The following is a 25,634-nucleotide window of genomic DNA, read 5'->3' on the forward strand; positions in this document are numbered from 1 at the left end:
TGCAGAGCGGTGTGTCATGACTGACCTTTATAAAGGAGCGCAAGTAGTGGTCTAGACCTTCTTCGTGGCACTTGGACACGATGTGCAGAAGAACCCTGGGGAGAAATGTGGTTTGTGTTCAGCATGCAATGTGAGGGCGAGTTCCTCCAGCTCATGAAAGCAGACACCATCTGTGCCCTATCCCGCTCAACCTCAAATGCCTCACCGCTGGCTGAGCCTGATTTGCGGAGAGTCAGAACTGGCAGGCCAGCACCCCTCACAGCTCCTGTGGCCGCACACCCTTGCCACAGCCCAGCCCCTCAACAGTGAACTCAGAGCTGAGGTAGCCAAAGCCTCTTCTCCGCTTTGGTGCTGGACCAGATGTTGCCCAGCCCAGGTGCCTTCAATGCTCGATGCTCCCTGCACAAGGCGGTGAGGTGGAGCATTTCTCTGCAGGGGACATAGCCTATTCTTTGGCCTCTGTGCATGCCAAACTAAATTCATGTTGCAGTGAGCGTTAGGCACCTGAACAACACGCAGGTGTTATGTAAGTTGAAGAAAAATGCTAAGTTAATCTGCTCTGCACCCAGTTCTCTTTGGCTGTATCTATGGACCTGCTACATGCAGAGCAAGCCCGTTTGCCCCTCCTGCGCACTCTACAGATTCATCCACACTGCACCTGTTCATGAACTGTATCGTGTTGAGTCTGTCCTCACTGAGAGCCCTTTCCTAATGATAATACAATTGAGAATGAACAACTACACTACTACTTCAAGTTTGCAAAATGAACACAAAACCCCCACAGAAATCTCTGCTGAGAAGTGGTGAAAATATTCTCCATCATTGTTATACTTTGATACCTTCCTGCATCCCCTGAATTTATTCATTCTTGAAGGGTCTTTTTAACTGAACTTATATCCTAGGCTCTTTGCTACATGAACTGAATTGTTTCTGAGCTGTTGCCTTGCAGTTCACTGGGGATAGGCAGACCCTGGAGACGATGCCAGCCTCCTGGAAGCACTCTAGGCAGCTGATGAATGCAACAAGTGCCTGGTTTCTCCAGCCAACACTGGGGATTTACATTCCAGTCCCAGCCAGAGGGAATAACAAACTATTGCACATTGTCACAGAGCCCACAGGCCAAACCACAGGGAGGAGTTTACAAGCCATTTATCAGATAAAGCAGGTTTTAAATTCCACTCTGAAAGTCTGGATGAGAAAACAGCTGTCAGTAAACAGAAGGCTATTGACAAACTGGAAGGCATCAGGCCAAGCTCTGAAAAAATCTCTGGAAGTGAAAGTAGGAGCTGGTCACCCAGCAGGTAGCTGGGGTCACTTGTTCCCCTGTCCTTGCCCTCTGGTGATTCAAGCTGAGTGGGATTACAGTGCTCCGCACAGAAGTAATTCCCACAACCTGCACTACATGGGGCAGGACTGTGGTTGCAATGGGTCCCGCATCTCTGGGGATCAGGGCTCAGCCTCCAACCTCCAGTTTCATGGGAATGAGATGCAATTGCTACATGGATGCATGGTACCCCCTGGAGTCAGAGGAGGATCTCCATGGAGTGGCATCCAGCATCCCCCTTTGCACTGCAGCTCTTCACAGAGGAACCACCACAGGAAGAAGATTGATGTTTTAATGCATCCGTCAGATTAGGGGTGTCGTGGCCAGAGCTAGGCAGGAAAGGTGCGTTAGCACCTTTTCTTCCCTTTGAGCTCTGCACAAGCCTGCATGCAGCAGAAACTTTCTGCGGGGACCAGGCCCTAGTCGGTGCTGCCCTCTTGGGGTTGCAGGCATGGCAGAGATCGCTAAACAACCCAGCGGCTTCTGGCCGTATATTCTGAGCCAATGCAGATGGAGCTGCTACTTCTGCACCGTAACACAGCCAGCTCCAGGGGATTTTTAGCAATACTTCTGACACAGGAGATGAGACCAGGGCATTGTTCCCGCAGGGAAACTGCGTCTGCTCCCTGCAGCTGGGACGTGCCTGAGGGCTCTGGAGGCTTTCAACACCCCAGAGTACCCAAGAGTAAGTTGGCTCCCAGAGCCATCCCCACCAGCAAACCCTTTTTCTTTTGAGAAACAAACCAGGAATACCTTTAAAATACCACATTTTCCCCATGCAGCTCCCAGGACAAGGGCCCTGCACTGCCCCATGCCACCCAGACGCGCCAGGAGAAGACAGTGGCTGGTGTTTCACAGTATGGGAGCAAGCAGCAGGGCACAGCCAATGCTGTCACTTAGCACCTTGTATTTGGGAAACCACACCCTGCTTTGCACTGTAGTTTGTGGCTTTGCGTTTCTAACTAAAAAAAACTGGATGGTTTACCAGACACTCACATGGTGCAGTTGACAGCTACTTCATCTTCCTGGGTCACATTTGTAAGGACTCTAAATAGTTGCACAAGAATTACAGGTAGAAACTGAATCATTACTTGGATCTCCATGGCGTGCAAACACTAAAACAAATGTTCAAAACACAGACACTTTTAGTTCAACATTTTGCAGATGTTAAATATTTATAGTCCACAGACATTTCTGTGGCAATAGGACAGGCATTAGCAAATGCTTCAGGGTGTGGGCTTCAGCCTGCCAGAGGACAGGAGAACTTGGACCCATAGCAGTGTGTACTGCCTGCCTTCCAGCTGACAGATCCCAGCTGCATGCCCTCGGGGAGCAACATGAATCACTCATGGCAGGTATTAATCCTCCTCTCAGATGTGCCCAGGCAGCTATGACTTACTTAGAGGTCACGTGCTATGGTTTGACCCCAATAAGCCAGAATTTAAGGCTGAAGTTTTGCTCCTAATTCTTCTCATCATTGTGACAGTTTTTTGGAGTGACTAAGCCCCATTTTCACAAACGCCTTTGGAACACGGAAACCTGATGCCTGATGGCTTGCAGTGAGACTTTTCTCCAAAGAGCATAGCTTGCTATCAGAAATGGGATTGAAGTGACTCAGTGAAGGTCAAGATCATCTGGTACACACTCTTTCCACCCATCTTGTAGCCCTCTTGCCTGAATCTCATGACATGAGTCTAGGAAAGACAGTGCATCTCATTTTCAGTTTTCAAACCTGAAAATCTAACAAAAGGTTCTTAAATCTGTATCTAGTTAATTAAATCTCTGAAATTACTGAGGTATCGGTGGTAAGAAGCCCTCACCTGGGCTTAGCATGTAAATGTCTCTCCGACTGCAGGCAGCAGCAAGGTCGCTGGGACCTACCCAGCAACCCTTGACGAAATGCTCACTTACAAAGCAACTGTTTGTTTAGTGCTTGGCTTCAAAACCTGCCATTATTTCTATTTCTTAAAATATTTATATGTTATCTGAAACACACCCAGTAACTTTGTGATGATAAATCCCCACCACTAGAAGCAGAGCTGTTGCTAAGGCAGCACTCTCAAAAACAGGCAGTTATGGAAGGAAACAAGGACAGTAACAGCCAAGAAATATATTCCCCGCAGAAGCCTTTGCTGGACCTGCTCTGAGGCCCTTATTCATGCTGTAGCAACTGCCAAAAAGCTGGATCACGGGTCATCGGTTGCAAAATTTAACTAATTGATAATCTCACAGATCTTTTTTCAGCCTGAAAAAAATTTTCCTGTTTTGAATGGATAAATACCTGAAAACAAGGAATTGTGCTACAGTTTAAAGTTTGAATCAGAGATCTAGGGCAGCAGGGGAGGGTGTGTGAGCACACCAGGAGCAGGGTTTGCCACAAGCATGGCAGAACAATGCTGACTACTTGTTTTATCTGCTGTGAAAGGCAGTGGGAAGCAGCACACAGACACTTGTGTCAGTAAGCAGAGGTAAGGACCTTGCACAGTGCACCGACCCAGCGCTGCAGCCAGCGCGTGTTCCTACAGAGCAGGGCTCTGGGTATTTACCGATGGTCTGTAAAAACATAAACAAAGCCCACCAACAGGCACCCTTCACCTTTAGGTATTTAACAAGCTCTCCTGGGACTTCCTTAGCTCCTGCCTGAACCACCTGGCAGTACTGGAAGAATTTGTGCAAGTGCATGTCCTGGAAGAGAAAAAAAACCAAGTTCAGTGTAGCAGCCTCAATATTTGTCAACCCCTACTCTGCAGCTTACACCCTGTGGCAGTGGGCCACGTCCCTAGCAAGCCCCATGTCACTACCAGCAGCACTCATGGTCCCCAGCTGCCATCTCCCAGGACTACAGTTCTGCTCCCTGCCTTTTCCAAGGTACCCAGCCACTGCCCATTCCCTGGCTCCCAACTAATCTCGAGATTAAGAACAAAACTGCTAGCAGTGTTAAAATTCTCTGGATGCACTAATCCAAGCCCCAATCCCTGTCCAGCACTGGCCTGGAGAAGTGGGAGTCCTCTCCCAGCTGCGACTCTGAGACTGCCTCACCATCTGTCTCACTGACCTCCTACTGTTCATTTGACGCAGACTCTCCTTCCCGTGCTTTTCCATTCCTCTCCCTCCTCCTTCAAAGTTAAATTTAATTACTGGATTATTTAACTTTGAAAAGCACCTGGGAATGTAATTTGGTGCAGAGTGGAACTACCGTGCTGCTCCCAGTGCTGCACAGAATCAGTAAGACCCTAAAACAGGTTTAGATGATGCTGAAAGCAAGTTGCTGTGAATGTAAATGCAGCTGATTACATCCAGCACAGGACAGCAATCCCTGTCAAGGGCGCTTCCCTGTGAGCTGACAGGAGGTGCCCCAGAGCATATGCTGGGGATCTTTGCTGCACATCACATGAAGCCTGGGAAAGTCCACCACTATCGTAAGATGGCAGAACACATGAGGACTAGGTAAAACAGCCTGAACTGGTTTCAGGGGGAAGTCAGGGCTCTTGTTTTCTCATGTCTTCTGTTGTCATAAAACTGGTTGTTTTTTTTAAACCCTAATCTGGGGATTTTAAACTCTAAATTGAGGATTTTGGGAATCTCCCATTTCCACCAGTTCTTCTTTCTTTTGCATCATTAAAGCAGTGCATTTGCTCAAATGTTTCCTCGGTCCTGCCAGTTACAGTGCAATTAGCCAAGAAAAATCAGCTTCTCCCTAGGCTCATTCGCTCACCCAACTGTGTCATCACACCTGGACAAAGGAGCAGAGCCCTGCAAGTAATCCCAGACCTGCTGCTACAGAAGCATCTCAGCGCTGCTCTGCAAACACAGCACCTACAGCATTGCAGTCATCGAGATACCGCAATCACTTCCTCTGCATTTGTGTCGAAAGTCTTTAAGAACAAGGTGCTTGAGTTACCTGGGTGTAAACGGTTGAGTCCAAATGGATTCTGATTTTAAACAGTGGCTTTGCTCCATCCACCCACTTCGCATCCATGCTGGGCTGCTGCAAACAAACAACACTGAAGTACTTGGTTTCTGACTGTGGTGAGAAGGTGGCTCTGTGCAGACACTTGGTCAGAAGGTATGGTTTGGGGTGGAAGAACAGGTTCCCCCGCCCAGCACAAACACCAGTGACATGACCGCAGCCACAGCAGGGCAGAGGGGTCCCTGCGAGAACATGCCTACAGAGCATGTGCCCACTCTTCTGCTCTGCACCATCTGCAAAAGCCCAGTCCAGGTCCTGCCACAAAAATATTCTCTGCAACCTATATAACCACAGAAAGTGGAATTAAAAGCGTCCTGCCTCCCACCCCTAAGGGCCTTAAGCTTTGGGGGCTGCCCTGCAGTAGGGATCCTTCCAGCTGAGCAGAGCACCAACAGAAGCCCAGAACTACAAGTGGTAACAAAAGCTCGGCTTTCCTCTTCCCTTTATGTTTAAGTCCATTTTACATGGCCTCCCTACCCTTCGCGACTCTGTGTCTCCGAGACCCAGGTAGCCAGGTGGAAGGTTGGATGAGACTGGCAAGTGCCGCTCCAGGGTGACAATCCGTCCATCCTTCAGCAACGGGACCCAGGCGTATCCCACTGAGGAGGCAACCAGTGGACCAGAGTTAGCAGACACAGAGTGATACATGTTTAGCTCAAGCTCCAAAAGAAGCTGTCTCACCCTGAGAAAATCCAACTTGCAGTTGTGCAATCAGCTTCAACGAGGCTGAGATTGACCACGTCAGCCTTGTTAAAGCATGTTTTACCCGGTGATTTGGTGAACAGAATTCAGACACAGCTTAACCAAGATCAGGAGCGGGTTGGAGGGGCAGAAATGGCTTGTGAGTCTTGTGCACCGTGACACGGGTCCTTTAGTTGCCCGAGGACTGGCTGAATGGAGAAGCATCCCAGTTGGTGTGACCTGGGTGTGCTCAGTCTCTTACACATGCCTAGTGTTGGCAGGATCAGGCCCTGAGGCCCTGATCTCGCATCAAGTTTTTGTTGGTGACTCGACTGACAGTAGGCCATTCATACAAACCAAGTCAAGAACACGCAGAAATAGCTGTCAGATTGCAGCAAAAACTTGAGCTTTAGCATACAGTAAAAACATTGAGCTTTATTTCAGTTTAGACCTACAATTTGTATCAGGTTGCTTTCAAAAAAGAAAATTCAGATAGGCTAGTATTTTAATCAAATATTTTTTCATGTCCCTTCATTCATTTTATCTTGGGGTCTTACACTCCAACAGAAGTAATTTAAGCAGTGAACGTACCTTGAGTTTCAACGGTGTCCTGTTTTTTCGATGTTGCCTTTGTATTAATTTCACAGCTGACATGATAGAAGGTGAAAAGCAAATGATGCTTTTGATGGAGGTGAATTGGAAGCTCAATTTTAATCTAAAATGATATCATGATAGATAAGACTGTATTTTTAATTGTGGAGTAATATTTTATGTTCTATTTTATTTCTCAAATGCTATGTTGTATGCAGTTACACAAGACACATTCTTACCCATTTTAAATAACTCCTAGCTAACATTTTCATCAAATTTGCACATTACTTATTAATGTGGGTGTGTGACTGAAGAGCACAAAGCATGACAGTAAAGACAGCAAAAAACAAAGCGCCATTAAAAATTGACAAAGTCTCTGGCTTTGCGATGCCCTTCTACTGACGCAAAGGGCTGACAGTTATTTTTACCTGTATTTCACCCAGCCCTGGAAAAAGAGATATCCTGAAAGGCCCCTTAGCTTCATAATATCCAGGAAAATCTGTTATTTCCCACCATTTCATTTTTACCTCGTCGTAGAACTCTGGACTCTGGTTGTGATGCAGCACGGCGGCATATGCATTTGTGGTCAGGAGATGGCCTCCGGGTTTGCCATATATACACTGAAAACAGAAATGAAGAGCTGGAATCAGGGTTGCTGCCACCCTAAATCAGCCGCCAAATTAAAACAGCATGGAAACTCAGTGCTTTCTTATTGTCCTGCTCAGGCTGCTGCCACACAGTACACAGCAGTGAGCCTCAGGTCCCTAGAAATAACAGGTACCCACCTTTAACGGCCTGGCATCAGGTTCATCTGAGTCCCTGAACTCCACACAGACAGCAATATTCCTTGCCTGAAATGAGGGAGAACAGGAGGATGAGCTGTTGCCACAGGTCAGCAGCATCACCCCAGACCATGCCACATCTGGTTGCAGCCTGCTCTCCAGGTTGCTCACCTTTGCAAACACCTTCTGGTTCTCATACTTCAAATGCACGGGGTAGACGTAGAGGTGGTTTTTGTAGACAGTGAAGGGATAACAGTATTTTGCAACTTCTGGGACAAGCTCCTCCACTTCAACTGCAATGTCCTCACAGCTTTTCTCAAAAGGCTTTATAGGAATATAAGAAGCTGTGACACAATCTAGAAGAGAAGGAAAACTTGGTTAAGTGCACACCCCACAAACATGGGAAGTACAGCTCATGTGAAAGGAAATTCATGGGTCTGTAACTCTGCCATTGCTCTTGAGCATCCAGTTCTCTTCACATCAGAGGGTTGTGTTTGTTGACCAGGCAGCAGCTCCCCTTTATCATGCAACATCTATGGTCCCCAAATGCATTAGCAATGCTGAGAAAAGACAAATGCACAGGCACCATGAGGCTCTGCTCTCCTTGCCAGTGGAACTGCAGAAATGGCACTTTCCTGTAGCTCTGGGCAAACTCAAAGGGTCTTGTGATCTACCCATGTCTGGACAGAGATGGCCGCTCTGCCCAGGGCCTGCACCTTGAGACTTCCAGGAATTTGAGCCATTAAGTTACTGTTTTATAAATCACGCAAACATCACCTGACTGAAGCAGACAGTCTACTGAGACGATAACTTGAGACTGACATCCCAAAGTGCGTCAGACCTTTTCCACTCTTTGCTACGGAAAGATGTTTGAGGGTTATGTTGTCTCCAAATACCAGTGCATAAGCCCTGCCTAATTCACTGAGACTCACATCCACCATGAGGGAGAGTTTATCTCAAGTGATGGTCTTTCAAAGAACAGAAAAAAAATTAAGTCCAGTAAAAAAGCCTTTTGGACAGCGGACAGGACTGCAGAACCTGCAGTAGGAGCTGCCAAAGGCCCGTGGAGTGACACTGAACACATCACAAGTCCCTTCTTTGCCTCGGTTTCTTTAGACGCAAAGCGAAGCATCACACTGACCATGTTTGTGAAGCCCTCTGGTGTTACAGACCAAAAATGTTATATGAGAATGGTGTAATCATAACAACAAAAGCAGGCAGGTGGCTTCCTTTAGTTTTAGGATGTGATGGCCAAACTGCAAAGCAGATGCACCCCTTGGGTAAACCTCTGTACTTGGACCACATCCCTCCACAGAATCTATCAGAAAGACTTACGAGTCAGGGGCTATGCTGATTTACTCATTGCAGCCCTGAGATACTCTTGTTATTGAAACAACAAAACTCCCCATAGAAGCGTTAACTCCTGAGGCTAGAGCCATCAGCATTTATTTTAAGATCCAAGATCCTTACTTGTGAAGTCTAGTGGGATGTCTTTGATGATGATATTTAACTGGGCTGGAATGACCTGTAGTTTTGTCTTCTCTGGTCTGCATTAGGGAGAAAAGAACAAGAGCGTGAACATTGAAAACTCAGGTACTGAACACATCAGCAGGGCTTTTTAATATTCTCTGAGTATTTTAGAAATTGTCATCTCATGCTTACGCATAACTGATTAAAAATGTATATTAAAAAGCCCGCTCAGCCTCTGCACCAGTCTCTTACACTTACTTCTTATACTCTGCTAAAAGCTTCAGCATATCTTCATTTGAGAGTTTGCTGCTGTCTTGCTTGTACAGAGGTGAGAATTTTCCTTCAGCATCAAGAGTGCCCTGGGAGTCTTTGAACACTGGTCTGCAGAGAAGAAGAGACACATTTCTTAAATGTTGGTAAATATGCAGACACTGAGGTCTTTGACATGTCAGGCTGAAGGGAAGTTTATCAGGTGCGAGGTTCACTGGCCTGTGACTGCTCTGAACACTGCCAGACCTCCTCATCACCCTCCCATCCTCACATGGTGCTTAGACCCCACACAGACTACAATCCACCGTGTCACATAGAATTGTATGCGACATCACCCATTTCCCGTCTCTCCAGCCAGGTGAGAAGTACGCACCCAGCCCAGCTCCAAGCCTGGTCTACAATCACCAACACCCTTCAACCCCCTCCCACTAACACCAAGTGGTAAAGTATCTTCCTGGTTGCACATGGGGTCAGAGCATGGAAATCCTCCTAGGAAAGGAGTGTGCAACAAAGACCAGTCTCAGGGCATACATCAGCTTCTTCCCGAATCCAGAGCAGGAGACTGGACTTTGCTCTGGCAGAATACCAGTATTTTTGCCCCTGAGTATAAAGGCTGTGGGTGTCTGTGTACAGAAGGAACGTCAAAGCATCCAGACTCCCTTTCTGTGCAAACAACTTCCTCTGAAACCCACAGGGAAACTATTCCAGGGATGCAGAGCAACACAGGTCCCCACACCAGGCTGTCGGCCCCTCAGCTCCTTCATCTCCAAATGCAACTCTTTACCCAGCAGGAACAAATCTGAAGCCTGTCAAAGCCAATGCCCACACAGAACCCACCATTAGGCTGAAGCACCACTTGAAAGAGGGCTGAGGCACTGTGCAGGCTGTGCACTGGCTCTGAGGAGCGAGCTGCCTCCCAGAAATACCATCTTGAAGCTGAGCAGCCAGTGTCACAGGAAAATCCAGGTCTATGCTATGCTCTTCTATTCTAGGAATACACATTGCAAGCTGTATACCACCAAATCCCAGCCCACTGTGACAGTCGTCTGGTGTTCCCATGTCATTACTATCCCTTTCGTCAGCACCGAACAGCTATTTAGCAATAGGAGGCAGTGGCAGAAGGATGAACTGGCCTTTAGGCCTTCCTCTGAAGTGAGATTTAAGGGAGGTAGCACTGATGTACTTTATCAGTTCCAGTAAAAGAACAGCAAGGGAAAGGGATCACTCCTTTCAGTCATTCCCAAGAACATTAACTAAAGCAGAGTCTAAGATGGGAGAGAAACTCCAGCTGATTGCCACCACCAGGCCAGGAGGCCCTCCAAACTCATCCTACCCTGGCAATGGCTGGTGCCTGGAGGGAATTTCTGCACCAATTCCTGCGGTATTGCGGGATGGAGTAATTCATCCCCAGGAATGTCTTGCCCTGATAGCAGTAGCTACAGGTCAGCAGGAAGGTTACTGTCTTCCCAGCACTGTTTACTTTTTAATATTTTGTTTCTAATTCGAGATAGAGCATTTCAGGCCAACCCCGATTCTATCCTGGGAATTGGAGCCAGATTCTGCCCTCAGCTGCAACTTCACTGACTTCAGTCCCCTGGCCCTTTGCCCACTTGGCCGGATCGTGTCCCAGATAACTCCCAGCAGCAGCTCCCGCCAAGGCCAAAGCGCAGTCTTAGGTGACTAACCTGGCAGCCCAGCCGAAGGGCATCCTGTACTGCCCCAGACGGCTGCACACCTGCTTGGCCACCTTATGGACCTTCTGGGCAGTCTGCAAAACACAAGAGAGGTTAGCGTGTGCCACAGCTTCCACTCTGCTCTGGAAAAGAAGTAAAGAGATCTTCTCCAGGGAGAAGAGACTGTATTCCACAATGCACAGCTCCCCAGGCACACAGAACAACAGTCGCTGAAGCAGTCGATAGACATCCCAGTCACTTGACACCACACACATTTATTACTTTTGCAAAGCAATAGCAAATATGTTGTGGGTACGGTCCTATTAAAACTCCTCTTGATTCTGCATTAAAGTGTCAGGGTGTTAGAATTTTATTTTCCAAAGGGTTTTAACAGTTACTTTCCAACACTGACTGTAATTGGCTCATCCTGTACAGGTTTACAGAGCGTGCCGAGGGAATGCCAGCTCCACCTGGCATGCAGAGACTGATGCCAGCAGGACCAGGACCAATGATCGCCCTTTGCATAAGTTCCCCCATATAATCATGGCACTCTGCAAGGAGCAGGACAGAGGCAGGGTGAGCAGAATAAAAGGTGATGTCCATGTTCTGCTGCAACTAAAACAATGCTGTTCCCAGCCACTGTGAGCCAGGACCAGTCCAAGACACTGTGTGTAGCACCATGTAGAAGTGTAGCCCCTTCCTCTGGGGATGAACTGTCCCACTTTTTTGCTTTGCTTTGTTGAAGTATAACAGGGAAAGGTCCCCCTGCCCCAACTGCTTGGACCTTTCTAAATATCCTCTGCCTCGTTCCAGGGGAAGGAACCCATCCTCCCAGGACAGTCCAGCTGATGCCAGCCTGGGAACAGTGCAAGCAGCAGAATGGAAGACGACCAATATTTGCCAGAAAGCAGCTAAAGAGCAGCAGAAACAGCCCATGTTTCAGACCACACCACTCCCTGCTGCAGCAGACAGCATCACTAAGCAAATACTCTCATGGCCCCATCTAATACCTTCCCTGGGTCCGAGTTTTTCATGTACGGCTCTGCACAGTGCGTAATGCTGCCCTGCAGCACCTTCTCCACGCGGGCCACCAGGAAGATCTCCACGTGTGGGTCAGTCACGGAGAAAACCCCCTGCAACAGACACACTGTCAGAGAGCAGGACACCCTACCCGCACTTCTGGGTTTGGCCCCATTCATCTTGCTGTCCCTTCTCACACCCACACAGACCCTGCTCTGGTTGCTGCTGTGGATGGGCCATGGGGGCTCACACAGCTTGAGCACGGTCACGTCATGAAAAACTCTACCTGGTGCTTTGCTTAATGCTGCCAGGGAGCCCAAAGTGGTAATCAGCTTGAGACACTGGCCAAAACACAACAAAACCCCACAGCTCAAGGGAAAAAGCTGACTTCTGCATGTCCACATAGTGGATAACAACACACCGCAATGCTACTGAACAGCCACAGCTTCAGCGGAGATACAGAATGAGAGGAGAAAGTCAGTTCTTCTCACCCGTTTTATGTAGTGCAGGCAAGACTCGGGGACTCCGTGCACAAGGCTCTCGCCTGGTGAACATCCCTTGGTGCCCTCTGCTCCGGATGCAGAGCTATCCAGCAGCATGTCACGGACAGACGGAGGGTTCAAGTCCACGTGGAAGTCAGCTGAAATCTTGCAATTATTTTTCAGGTCAAATAATGCCAAGCTTATGAAAAAGGGCTCAACCTGGAAATTTGATTGAATATACATGTCAAAAAAATGCATGGTACGGGCTCAAGAGTATTCACATGCATTGCCTTCCCTGCCAGGTTTGCCTTCTGCATCTGTTCATTCCTTTAGTTTTGTACACCAGCATTTTACAGAATTCTTACAGACAATCCATGTTTATTTGCTTTATAAATATATAAACCCATTTTTTTTCTGTATCTTCTTGCACTTTGATCTAGTCGATTTGAACAAAGCTACTTTAAACCATTACTGAACTATAAAGAATGAAATCCATAGGGTTTCTTATATAATTATCAACTATGAAGTTAGGAAGAAAAGATGACCCCAGTCCATCAGTTAGAGCTGTTTATCCTTTGCAATGAGAAAGAAATCAGCTTAGGAGAGTTTATGTTCACATGCTAAAGACCACTTCACTTATTGTCCAAAGTCAATCAGCTCTGCAAGACACTCAGAATGTTCCTCAGCTGCTCTATGCCAGGTGTCACAGGAGCAAAGTTAGCTCTCTTAGTCAGGAGAGCTCAAATACAAGGCTAACACTACCGAGGAACTGCATGCACAAAATCTGCCAACTTGTTTGTAGCTATTGACCTTGAAAGCACAAGGCAAGTGGCAACAATTCCATGTATTTTTAATATATGGATCCTAGCAGGCAGGCATCCACGTAAAGATAAAAGTGAAGGCCTGAAAATAAAACTGTAATGTGTCCAAGACATTACAACATAACTTGGAGGCATTACATCAATACTAAAAATATGCTGATTAGGTCTGACTCTGGGCCTGATTAAGGATATTATTATCCTTATTATGATAAACTGCAGAGGGACCTGGACAAGCTGGATCGATGGGCCGAGGTCAGTTGTATGGGGTTTAACAAGGCCAAGTGCCGGGTCCTGCACTTGGGTCACACCAACCCCACACAACGCTTCAGGCCTGGGGCAGAGGGGCTGGGAAGTGCCGGCAGAGAAGGCCTGGGGGTGCTGGCTGACAGCCAGCTGGGCATGAGTGGTCAGGCATTGGAACAGGCTGTCCAGAGAGGTGGTGGAGTCACCATCCCTGGGGGTGTTCAAAAATGTGTAGACGTGGCACTGTGGGACATGGTGTAGGAGTCATGGTAGTGTTGGGTTGATGGTTGGACTTGATGATCTTAGAGGTCTTTTCCAACCTTCATGATTCTATGATAAGGATGAATAACAAGAATCTCTGCTCTCAGTGATGCATTCATCTGCTGGTAGTTACCAAGGAGAATGAGCCTGGTGTACTAGCTGCGAGCTGCCAACATTAAACCATCACAAAAAAGCCTTTGCAGTTCTAACAGGCATCAGACAAAGTACCTTCAGCAGACACTGGTCAGTGCCAGTGCAACTGCCTCTGCTGCAATATTACCTGCTGCTGTGGCACCCTTGCATAAAGGCTTGACTCTGGCCAGAGCAAATGCAGGACACAATAATAGGGATGTTGTTTTGGGAAAAAAGACTGGGGGAGCCTGGTCTGTTCAGCCTGGCGGAACAAAGGCTGAGGAGAGATGTAATAGCTGTGTACAGACATCTGAGGCTCAGAAAAATACAAGAAAGACCTTTTTAGGCTAAGGCACAATTTCAGCATGATAACAAATGCATATAATAAAGTGGCTGTGAATACAGTTAGGTTGGGAGTCAGAAGAAAGTTTCAGAACAGGGAAATCCCTTGCCATTAGGGGAAATGAAATAACACACAGCAGTGAGTAGTCTGGAGATGGAGCTTAATCATTTACCCACAGGACTTTCACAGGTACCCAGAACATGACAGACACACAGTCTCTATTCCCTATGCCTCTGAAACACTGGTTTCCCAGCAGTCCCAGTTTCTGGCAGGCTGAGGCATGCTGGGACAGACCCGGTCCCCAAACATGTTTTTGGAACACCAAAATACCAAGGCAGACAAATCCTGCAATGACCCTAGGCCAGCAGCCACTGCCTGCCCAGGCACCATTGGACAACACGGCAAAATAGGATGTTTTTATCCACCCAGATTAATCTGCTGAGGGTTTTTCTTGCCAGTGAGGTGAAAGAAGACAAAGCAGCAGACGTCAGAGCTCCCCTTACGTTGGTGGGTCCTCCTTCCGACCTGTCGCTGAACTGAGCGAGGAGGTTGAGGGAAAAGTCCTGGCAGCACACCATGAAGCGCCTGCTGCACTTTTCCTCAAACGGCTTCACATCTGGCTCGATCCCCGAGAAGTCTAGCCTCTAGACAGCAAACAAACAAATCTGGTGTCATTAAAAAAGAAAATAACCTCCTGAATAATGTTAAGGGATCACATTACAGCCAATGCTATCTTAACCAATTTTTTTTTTAAGTGGTACGAAAGGTACAAGACATTCACAAATGAGTGCCATTTGGTGATGTTACACAAATGTGTTCAAGACATGAATTCATGGGGATGTATCAATTTTTAGCAATCTGGTTTGTAGAGCACAGAAAACTAAACCTCAGTATGATCTCAGTTCCTTCCTGCTTTGCTGTAACCCTGGGGATCTTCCCAAACACCATTTAGAGCTTGGGGAAGAAAGTGGAACATAAGCCGTTGTTACACTCAGAAAAGTATCTTCCTCTTTGAATATTTAACTAGTTTAAAAGATGGTCCCTGTGCCTGAAATAGAGAGAAGGCACTCGCCATTTGGGTCATGAACATAGTCTCAAACTGGAAGGCATTTCTAGATGCACAGCAATAACCGGTGTGGTTAGAAACAACAAAGACTGTCTGCAGAGAAGGCTGGGAAATCCAGTCTCAATTATAATCACCTCCTTCCTAAGCCAGAACAACCATGCCTGTTCTGTGCCTCGACATCTGCCCTTCCCAAGAACAGACATGTATGCGACCAAAATACCATCAGCCAGATAAGGACCCTCGGCCTTCGCCATACCCGTCGTACTGGGCACTGGGGACGCGGAGCTGCCAAACACTCCTAAATACCAGCATACCTCTCAGTGACAACCTGGCAGCCCTGTTCGCTTTTCCCCCTCAAATCCTGCAGAAATTGCATGCCAAACTTAGGGTACTAATATCTAATGATCAAGTAATTCAGCAAAATAGGCTGCAATTGTTAATCTGATCCTGGGAAACTTCCCATTGTTTCCCCTATCTCCTTTCAATGAGGAAAGTACATTGCAGGTATATGTTCCTGCTCCCAGTTCCGTTAGCACCAGGCATACAAGCATGCACGTACACACCAGCACTGACCGCGGCAGTGACTTATAGCAGAGCTGACTGACCCACGCCAGAATGAAGAGCTTTGGGTATAGAGGGCAGGCAGTGAATTCAGCCTAACCATTTGATTAGATAAAAAAATAGATCTCAGATGCTCTGCACTGAATAATATTTCGATTTTTATTATCTGGATAGAATATAGGAAACTTCTCAAAGCTTCTCTTTAAAAAAACCAAGAAAAAACCCCAACCTCCTGGATGCTTATCTTCTTGTTAAAGACCTTAAAGAAGTGCCAAGAGAAAAGCTCATTTTGTACAACTAAACCCTTTAAAGACTAATTACACTTCCTTGTTAAACCAGAATGTTCTTTTTCACAGGTGTGAACAAGCCAAAGCATGCCAAGAGAACCAGAAACTGAAATAACTTGGAACAATTCTCTAGAACTGTGTTAACAATTGCAGCTCATTCCACTGAAATCCCAAACCTGGACCTTGACAGAGAGCTCAGCAAAGATGTCAAAGCCAAGAAAAAAAACAAGCCAAGGGTCAATGAAACCCTACTCCAATGCATTAGAACATCATATGTTGTTTTTTTCTGTTTGTATGTCCCCTACATTTGAAAACTCCCTGAAGACTGAGGCTCTCCCGGTAAACCCCTATCATAGTCTTTAACACCACTGCTCCCTACTCCAGACGTGCTGAGCCCACGCAGTGCTGCAGGTGTCCTTGCAATACCACTTCTATGGCTCTGCAAACATGAGAACCTCCCAGAGGCCCAGATGATGGGTCTGAAATCCAGCAACATCGAGACGCATCATACAGAAGCCAGCAAAGCTGGAGGGAGCCCATGTGTGGGGCTGCTGTGAGTCTCCCCTCTATTTGAGTTATCACCCGGGCATTGGCATCTTGTTCAGCTCTCACTGACAGGGACACGGGCTGCACTTCTGTTTTCCAACCCACTGGAAAACACACTGCTTCTGCAGGTGAACACTGTGGCCACACAAGGGAACAGCAGAGGCACACCACCAAGGGAGCTTTTACAGAGAGCAAAACCTCACATTCACAAACATGGGAATGTTTACCTGGACTTCTGGGTCAAAAGAAAAGAGGTTTTGTCTTCCATCATTCCTACTCAGTTTGTTCAGCTGATCTGTTTCTCTTCCGTACTAGGACAAAGGAAAGCATTGATATTACTGCCTGCCACACAGAGGCAAACATTCATTATAGGCAAAGAATGGAAGCAAAACAAAATAAGTATTTTCCAGGTTCCCTTTGTGATACATGAGACAATGCAAAGTTTCTCAGCTGTAGTAACCAACATGGTGCAACGTCAGCAAAGCCATGTTTCTCTGCCAAATGAGAAAGCAGGCAGAAGTAGACAAGCACACTCTGGAACATCTAGGAGGCGGTTGCCGCCTAACTGTCCCTTGGCCAGTATGGTCACCCCTGCTGAGCAGGAATGAGCAGTACTGACCACAACAGCCCTTAATTCACTCTAGGCCTGGTTCTTCCTTCACGGCCTCACACTTGGAGGTGAGCACCATGGAGCTCCATCTAAGGGACAGGCAGATGAGATAACAGAGAACCCAGCAGCACTTGGTGCCTGCCCAGCTGCCCCAGAGCTGAAGACACAGAAAGTGGAAAACCCCTTTTATAGACATGGTGGAGAGAACTAGCTTTGGGCTGGGAGAGCCATCTCTGCAAACACAATACCTTCATCAGCTCTGGATGCATGCTTCTCTCCAGGCTCTCCAGGATGTTCTCCGATTTTCCCTGCATGCTTGATTCATCATCTGCAAGGACACAAAAACCAGATTTCAAAACAACTGCAGGAGCACCACTCTGCCAGAAAGCATCCTGCAATATTTCCTTACAAGAGCACAGAAACAGTTTATGGAGACTTTTCCATTCCTCAGGAGTAAGATTTTTCCATACATTACTAGTACCAGAGTGTACTATTACACCAGCTAGGTCTCTCCAAAGCAGAGCTTCAGCACAGAGCCAATTTTCCAGGAGTCTTGAAACCTTGCCATGGATTTTCCCACCCAGAGGAAGGGTCACGTTTCCCTCCACTTTTATTCCTTCAACTATTGCCTACATTATACTAAGCCCTTTTGCACGATATCATGTGTCAGCCACAATTCTTGCTATTAATCCAGAAAGAAAAGTATACACTTTTCCAGGCACACTGCTTGCATCCTCCTGGAGAAGGGTGAAGGTAGGTGTTTGTTTATAAACTGACCTTGCACAGATTCCACAGTATCTTTCTTCTCTTGCCCCAAACTCTCAGTATTGCTCTGAATGATCTTTCTCAGAGTTACCAGCCACTCTTCCATCTCCTGCTCAGTTTCAGCTGCAAGATAGTGGCTGTACTTGTCTATTGTCTTGAGTTCAAATGCATAACGGCGCATTTTAGGACACTGAACAAAGAAGAAAGAGAAAGATTTGTATTACATTTTTCTCAATGACTCAGCACAGTATGCACTGTAAGGCTCCTATCTGTGAAAGCATCCTGAACTGAAATACCATGAAATACGACATAAGCACCCTCCTTGACACAGCACCACTCCTGCACTAATCATAGAAGAGAATTATAGAATCACAGAATCATTAAGGTTGGAAAAGACCTCTAATATCATCAAGTCCAACCGTCAACCAACACCCCCAGGCCTCCTAAACCATGCCCTGAAGTGCAACATCTGTGTTTTTTGAACACCCCCAGGGATGGGGACTCCACCACCTCTCTGTACAGCCTGTTCCAATGGCTGACCACTCTTTCCCTTAAGAAATTTTTCCTAATATCCAATCTAAACCTCCCCTGATGCAGCTTGAAGCTGTTTCATCTTGTTCTATGTCTAGTAACTTGGGAGAAAAAACCAACACCCACCACACTACAGCCTCCTCTCAGGTAGTTGTAGAGAGCGATAAGCAATAAGGTCTCCCCTCAGCCTCATCTTCTCCACGCTAAACCCCCGCAGCTCCATCAGCTGCTCCTTGTAAGACCTGCTCTCCAGACCCTTCACCAACTTCACTGTCCTTCTCTGGACACGCTCCAGCACCTCAATGTCCTTCTTCTCCTGAGGGGCCCAAAACTGAACACAATATTCGAGGCGCAGCCTCACAGTGCCGAGCACAGGGGCACGATCCTTGCTCTGCTCCTGCTGGCCACACCAGGGCTGACACAAGCCCGGGGGCTGGTGGCCTCCTTGGCCACCTGGGCACTGCTGGCTCATGCCCAGCCGGCTGTCAGCCAGCACCCCCAGGGCCTTCTCTGCCGGGAAGCTCTCCAGCCACTCTGCCCGAGGCCTGGAGCATTGTGTTGGGTTGTTGTGACCAAAGGGAAGGACTTGGCACTTGGCCTTGTTAAACCTCACACAACTGGCCTCAGCCCATCGATCCAGCCTGTCCAGGTCCCTCTGCAGAGCCTTCCTGCCCTCAAGCAGATCAACACTCCTGCCCAACTTGGTGCCATCTGCAAACTTACTGAGGGTGCACTCGATCCCCTCATCCAGATCGTTGATAAAGTTATTAAACAAGACTGGCCCCAACAATGAGCCTTGGGCAACCCCGCTCGTGACCGGCCGCCAACTGGATCCAGCTCCCTTCACCACAACTCTCTGGGCTCGGCCATCCAGCCAGTTTTTTACCCAGCAAAGAGTACACCTGTCTGAGCCATGAGGATGCTGTGGGAGCCAGTGTCAAAGGCTTTACTGAAGTCCAGGCAGACAACATCCATAGCCTTTCCTTCACCCACTAGGCGGGTCACCCTCTCATAGAAGGAGATCAGGTTGCTCAGGCAGCACCTGCCTTTTGTGAAGCCGTGCTGGCTGGGCCTGATCCCCTGGTTGTCCTGCACGTGCCTGGTGAGCTCACTCAAGATGAACCACCCCATAATCTTCCCCGGGACTGAGGTCAGGCTGACTGGCCTGTAGTTCCCCAGACCTTCCTTCCGGCCCTTCTTGTAGATGGGCAACCCATCAGCAAGCCTGCAGTTATCTGGGACCTCCCCTGCTAACCAGGACTGCTGGTAAATGATGGAGAGTGGCTTGGCGAGCTCCTCCACCAGCCCCCTCATTACTCTCGGGTGGATCCCATCCAGCCCCATATACCTGTGAGTGTCCAGGTGGAGCTGCAGGTCGTAAACTGCTTCCTCTTCGATTATGGGGGGTTCATTCTGCCCCTGTCTTCCAGCTCAAGGGGGCTGAATACCCCAGGGGTAACTGGTCTGACTATTAAAGACTGAGACAATGAAGGCATTTAGTACCTCAGCCTTTTCCTCATCCTTGGTGGCAATGTTCCCCCCTGCATCCAATAAAGGATGGAGATTCTCCTTGGTCTCTTTTTGTTGACATATTTGTAAAAACACTTTTTGTTATCCCTTACAACAGTGGCCAGACTGAGTCCTAGCTGGGCTTTTGCCTTTCTAATTTTCTCTCTGCGTGACCTAACGAAGTCTCTGTACTCTTCTTGAGTTGCCCGTCCCTTCTTCCAAAAGTGATAACCTCTCCTTTTTTTCCTCAGTACCAGCAAAAGCTCCCTGTTCAGCCAGGCCGGTTGCCTTCCCTGCTGGTTCGTCTTGTGGCGCTTGGGGACAGCCTGCTCCTGCACCTTTAAGCTTTGTTCTTGAAGAAAGACCAGCCTTCCCGGACCCCTTTGCCCTTCAGGACTGCCTCCCAAGGGACTCTCCCAACCAATGTCCTGAACAGGCTTCTCAGCTGCAATCAAGCAGTATATGACCCTGTGGTTGCCAGCTACTCTGACAGTGGAAGAAAACCAGACTGAACCACAGACAATGCACTGAGGAGCAGAAGCAAGCTCCTTCTTATGTAGTTAGACCTTTAATATTCACCCAAGAGAAGCCAGGAACTGGATTTGTCTGACACAATAAGTAATGTTGCACTCCAGGACACTTAGAGGCATCCATCTTAAAAGCAAGTGGTTCAATGCAATTTTTCTGAGCTCTTCTGGCCTGTACACAGCACTTTCCAACAGAAGCCAAGGCAAATCTGATGCAGCTTGGGAAGTACATCCTGTACATCACTGAGTTGTGTGCATTACTGCTTTTACTGTGTCCAGAAGGATAAACAGAAATGCACAGCTCTGAGTCATCCATGCTGAAACAAACCACCAAGAGTAATTTAAGATGCCTTCTATCAGCTCCACCACTCTCGGTGCTTGAAGCTTCTGCAGGGACAGCAACGGCAGAAGGCACAGCAGCAATCCACTGCTGCGCTTCACTCTCAGCATAACAAAGCAAAGCCAGGTTTAAGCCCTGTACAAATACCTGCTCCTAAAACCTTACGAGCCCTTTGCAGGTGCTAAGTCCCAAAGGGCTGCATGTTTGCATAGACCTATTGGTACCTAAGTTAAGAAACAAGAAGCTGGTGTGAGCAGCAAACAGAGGAGGAAGGTGCTCAAGACTAAGTCACAGCAATTACTTACTGGCTTCAACCCTTAGGGTGTCTTGGAAGGGACCTGACCTACAATAACCAGGTAAAGAAGATGGACAGAGCAGGGAGACAGCAGATGAGGTAACGATGAAATGCTTCCATTTTAATCTGACAGCAGTTCTTCCACTTGCTGTCTTCCTGGCCAAAAGTATGGCACCTTCATGAAATGCCTTGCCTGCCTTTTTAAACAGATTAGCTGACAGAGCAAACCAGCCCTGGGTTAGTTTGTAAATACATGCCTTTACCCCTTGATGGCACAGACCAGCGGAGAGCGTGTCTGTCTCGGAGCTAGCAATGCGTAAGCCCGTGTACAGCCATGCAGAAAGCACACCTACCTGAACAACGTCATTACAAGCGTCCAAGAAAATACAGCCTTTGGATTCTTTTGAAATTTTCTCATCTTTGTAGGAATTAAGAATATAGGAGCCATCTGTGAGTTGTGACAAGTAAAAATACCTCCTCTTGAATACCTGCAAAAGTACAAAGTCTTACTCGTGCAAGTATTCACTCTCTTGTATATTACAAACCACAGCCACGGTTTCGATATCTGCCCTCCTGCTATTGAGACGATACTGTAAGAAGAAACACTGATGACCCTGGAGTGTTGCAGATTCACTCCTTTGAGTATGACTTGTTTTTATGAAGAGAGATTTCATCATCATTTTTAATTTTAATGTCCTTGTTGTTATTTTAAGTTTGCCCATCTAAAGCAAAGCCCCAGGGCTTCCAGCTCGCCTCTCAGCTGGCTCCAGCCTCATTTATCTTTACGAAGTAATGCAGCATGATGAATTCAGATCAGCACATCATCCCACCCTAGAGCAGGTATTTCCAGAGCCTTTTTGATAAAGACCTCATTTAGCATTACAAAGCAATTCTCTGGAAGACTTTGGAACAGACATGGAAATTCCTAGCACTCAAACACAAGCCAAGGGGCACTGTAATCCATTCAACTTCTTTATTTGGTTTTCTGTTTATATACAAACTTATTTTCACGAACAGGCTTTGGCTTAGTGTTCAATTTTCACTTCAAAAAGCAGTAAGTTTGGGAGAAGTGTTTCTATGTTCAAGCTACTGATTTTTATGAACAAAAGCTCTCCAGTATCTCAGAACATCTTCCTTCATGCTTGCCAGCCAAAAGGCACTAGACTATAGTTCAGAAGAACATTTTGGCAGCAATTATGGTAGCGCCATATGCTGTCAGGTCTGTAAGGAGCAGGGTTTATTTCACAGTTGCTGGATATCTGTGTTAGGAGAATTACAAAGGAAGCCTGGGAAGCGGCACTGTGAGTATTTCCACCATTCTGTATATCTGGAAGATCTACAAATAAACACAGAATTTTTCATCCCAGATAGGAGACTACTAGTAATTTCCTGCTCCCATCGTTACTGACACTAGCACATGCTCAATAAAACCTTCACTTGCACAGAACTAGAAGGAGGCATCGTGCTCTGAACGGTAACCTAAGCCCTCTGAAAGGTAACCTTTGGCATCATTTAAATGAGTAGTTAGCTGTAGATATGCTCCAGGGGGTGTCAAGCTTTAAGCTTTAAAGGTTTAACTAAACCTTAGTTCAACAAAGCATAAAAATACATGGAAATCTAAGTATGCTAAGATTAAGCCAGCTTTAAACACTGATTTAGCACTTCACTGAATCAATCTCTCAAACTTTGGCAGTGGATGCTACAGAAACCCATGATAATTCTCTCTCTACCATATTACAAGGTTTGATATCCCTCATGGGTGTGGGATTTCATGCTAAACCATTTGCATCTTCTGAATTCTGTTCAAAAGGAAAAGCAGAAGCAAGCAGCAAACACTATTCCCGTGATCTTCCCCCCCTTGTAAGCACTGCTGTCAGGAAGAAGTCAGAAGACTATGATCATTTGAAATAAATAATATAAACCTAGGAGCAGAGGGAACATCCTCTACAGACACTGTTGGTGAGCATTGCAATTGCAGAGGGATGGCTAGAGAACTGGGGAAGTCCATCTGGGCAGAGATAAAAGAAAGAGAGAAAATCCTGACACCGTGGTTGTAGCGCAGCACACTGACACACTGCGAAACAGTCAGCAAGAGAGCTGGGTCAAACCAGAGAAATTCTCTGCAAAGGAAAGGTTACTCTGAAATGAAGGTTGGCAGCTGTAGCCTAATTACAGTTTGTTCATGGGCTGGCTCTCCACAAAATACACTCTGCACATGCTTAGCAACAGTGTGAGGTACCAACGGCTCAGCACGTCACAGCAATGAAAGAACCAGCACCCAAAAGATGAGTGCATCTGCTTCTGGAATAGCATGGCAGCCTCTCAAAGAGGCTATAAGGCTGAAGACTTTCAAAGTCCTCAGATTTCTCACACATACCTTAGGAGGTGTTTTGTAAGACACAGAAGTGGCCAGGACCAGCTCAGAAAATGGCTGCTGATTTTCCGTACTTTGATATCTGAGTTTCACAAGAGACTTTGTGGGTCTTATTAACTGAATTGAAGCCAGTGTAGTTCGGATAACATCTCTAAAGGTGGGTCTGAGGTGCTGGGCGCTGAGGCCAACAGTACCACAAGAGGCTCAGTTGAGAACAGACCCAACTAACTGCTTTGAGCATGTATGATACCTCCTCCAGAAGTTACAGAAGCAGAAATGGCTTCAACCTTGCTGCTCAGAAAAGCAAAGGATCAGAAAACCCTGTTCTGTCTATCACCTTTAAGCTCATGAGTAGTCATTTTAAAACACAAATTAAAATTAGCCCTATGAACAGTCCTGTTCCATTTCTCGTGAAAACATATTGAATCAAGCCTCAGAACAAGTGAGCTTTTTGAGATTTATTAATATCCTTATAAAGCAGCCTCACTGAAGCCATCCTTCAGCTGCACAGTTGAGCATAACTCCCTAATATTCTCTCTATGCTGTAACAAGGCAGCTGCTTGGTGGAACAGACAGGCTCATTGCCACAGCAAAAACCTGTGGTGGAACTATTAAAAACCTCCATTGCAAAATCTAAGCAATGTCACACGGGATTACATACAGCAGAGAACAGGAGATAATGCAGCTGTTGCTTCTAAGTCAGTAACGCTCCATCTCCTCAACGATATCACCCCTGCTTTTAAAGTAAAGGCTTGTCATTTCAATTTAAAGCTGGGCTCCATACATATTTCCTACCAGCAAGGAAACTATCAATTCAGAAAGTCTTCTTTGCAAGGCAGCTGTTTCAGTTATTTAAATTGCCTTCCTCTTCTGGGCCTCAGCTGCTGATTCAGAAAACAATCTTGGTTTACATGCTTCGCCTTTTTGTTCAGCTTGCCTGCTGTGATATGAAGTGCATTGGTCTTATATTCTGGGGAGGGAAGGGTCAAAAGCTGTTACCAGACTGGGTTTTCCAGTCCACCTTAGGATACTCTACGAGAGGGATGGATGCCCATCCAAACTCGCCCATTGCACTCCCGCTAGCTTTAGAGATGTGGTCTGAACTTAACCTCATGCCTCGTCCACGATTAACATAACACTGGATCAAACTCACCTTCATGGTAACAGTGATCGTGCTATTTACATTTGCTTTGTGCAGCCAGCCTTGCTTTATCACACCACCCTTCTGGGAGCACAGGGACGAGGAATCCTGAAAGCGAGAAAAAGAGGAGGTCAGGTGAACTGCCTCCCACACAAAATTCCCCTTGGACGCCCTGGAGGGCAATACAGGTTTAACTACATCAATGCAGAACATACATGTAACACGTACAGTGTTATCACAAAAAAAATCAGGGTTATCTCTGTCTAAGAAAGAGACAAAACAGGCTAGTTTGGGTCACCTCTAAACAAGAAAGATTACATCTACGCTGATAGGGCTGCATAGCAGTTTTGCAATGAGGAAATGCATGTCAGTTCTTAGGCAGTATTTCAAAAACCTGTGGAAGAAGGAAATTTTCAAAATGCTCTGTTCAGAAAGTTGCAAAATGCAGAACACCAGACTTATTTTGTCATTTCCTTTTGTATAAATCCACTCTCCATTTTAAATTCAGGCAAAACCCACCGAAGCCCAGTAGCTGAAATGTAACCGACAGGTTTCACGTTTATCAAAACAAAAAGTTTCAGGTGACCCCAGCAGGCTGTTCTTGGCCTACCAGCTGGGATTCCCATCTTTGCTCCTGTCCCCCGGTCCCAGAAAGGGAGGACGGCCCTCCATCCCTACCTAACTGAGACCTCCATGGGGGAGGGAGGGAAATGACATTCCAGGCTGGTGAAAAAAAGGTGCTCTGGGACTTCCAGTGACTCAGCAGCAGAGGCGGACCTGGACTGTCTGCTGGTGAGCTATGAAGAGACTGGTTTATATAATCTCCTGCATCCCAAATAGCAGGTTTTCGCTCTTGTCAAAATTCCAATGACAAAGTAAATTGCCTAATGCTTTATTTCCTTGCATAAAACAACCCATGATTTCTCCTTTATAACGGTTCGTCTTTTTTTATCAAGAGATTTCTTTTACTTCAATTTCCATTACATAATTCTAATGTAAATGCTCCATCAGGAAACTGT

General features: G+C 46.7%; 1 protein-coding gene across 5 annotated transcripts in view; it reads right to left on the reverse strand.

Annotated features, from left to right (window-relative positions):
* Nucleotides 1–25,634, reverse strand: part of DOCK11 (dedicator of cytokinesis 11) — an 86,960-nt gene that overhangs the window by 38,789 nt on the left and 22,537 nt on the right. For 4 of the 5 annotated variants that reach the window (XM_075106835.1, XM_075106834.1, XM_075106832.1 and 1 more), the window contains exons 6-25: nt 24,628–24,723; nt 21,454–21,588; nt 17,911–18,088; nt 17,382–17,461; nt 16,751–16,834; nt 14,567–14,707; nt 12,273–12,482; nt 11,772–11,894; nt 10,774–10,856; nt 9,077–9,199; nt 8,819–8,895; nt 7,520–7,704; nt 7,352–7,417; nt 7,094–7,186; nt 6,567–6,690; nt 5,772–5,893; nt 5,226–5,312; nt 3,920–4,009; nt 2,321–2,439; nt 26–95 (exon numbers count right to left, since the gene is read on the reverse strand). In XM_075106835.1, coding sequence (XP_074962936.1) covers nt 26–95; nt 2,321–2,439; nt 3,920–4,009; nt 5,226–5,312; nt 5,772–5,893; nt 6,567–6,690; nt 7,094–7,186; nt 7,352–7,417; nt 7,520–7,704; nt 8,819–8,895; nt 9,077–9,199; nt 10,774–10,856; nt 11,772–11,894; nt 12,273–12,482; nt 14,567–14,707; nt 16,751–16,834; nt 17,382–17,461; nt 17,911–18,088; nt 21,454–21,588; nt 24,628–24,723 — 2,286 coding nt within the window. The remainder of the gene's footprint in view (nt 1–25; nt 96–2,320; nt 2,440–3,919; nt 4,010–5,225; nt 5,313–5,771; nt 5,894–6,566; nt 6,691–7,093; nt 7,187–7,351; nt 7,418–7,519; nt 7,705–8,818; nt 8,896–9,076; nt 9,200–10,773; nt 10,857–11,771; nt 11,895–12,272; nt 12,483–14,566; nt 14,708–16,750; nt 16,835–17,381; nt 17,462–17,910; nt 18,089–21,453; nt 21,589–24,627; nt 24,724–25,634) is intronic. The other variant, XM_075106831.1, reaches the window with a different exon arrangement.

This window comes from Phalacrocorax aristotelis, chromosome 11, assembly GCF_949628215.1.
Source record: "Phalacrocorax aristotelis chromosome 11, bGulAri2.1, whole genome shotgun sequence".
Taxonomy (NCBI): domain Eukaryota; kingdom Metazoa; phylum Chordata; class Aves; order Suliformes; family Phalacrocoracidae; genus Phalacrocorax; species Phalacrocorax aristotelis.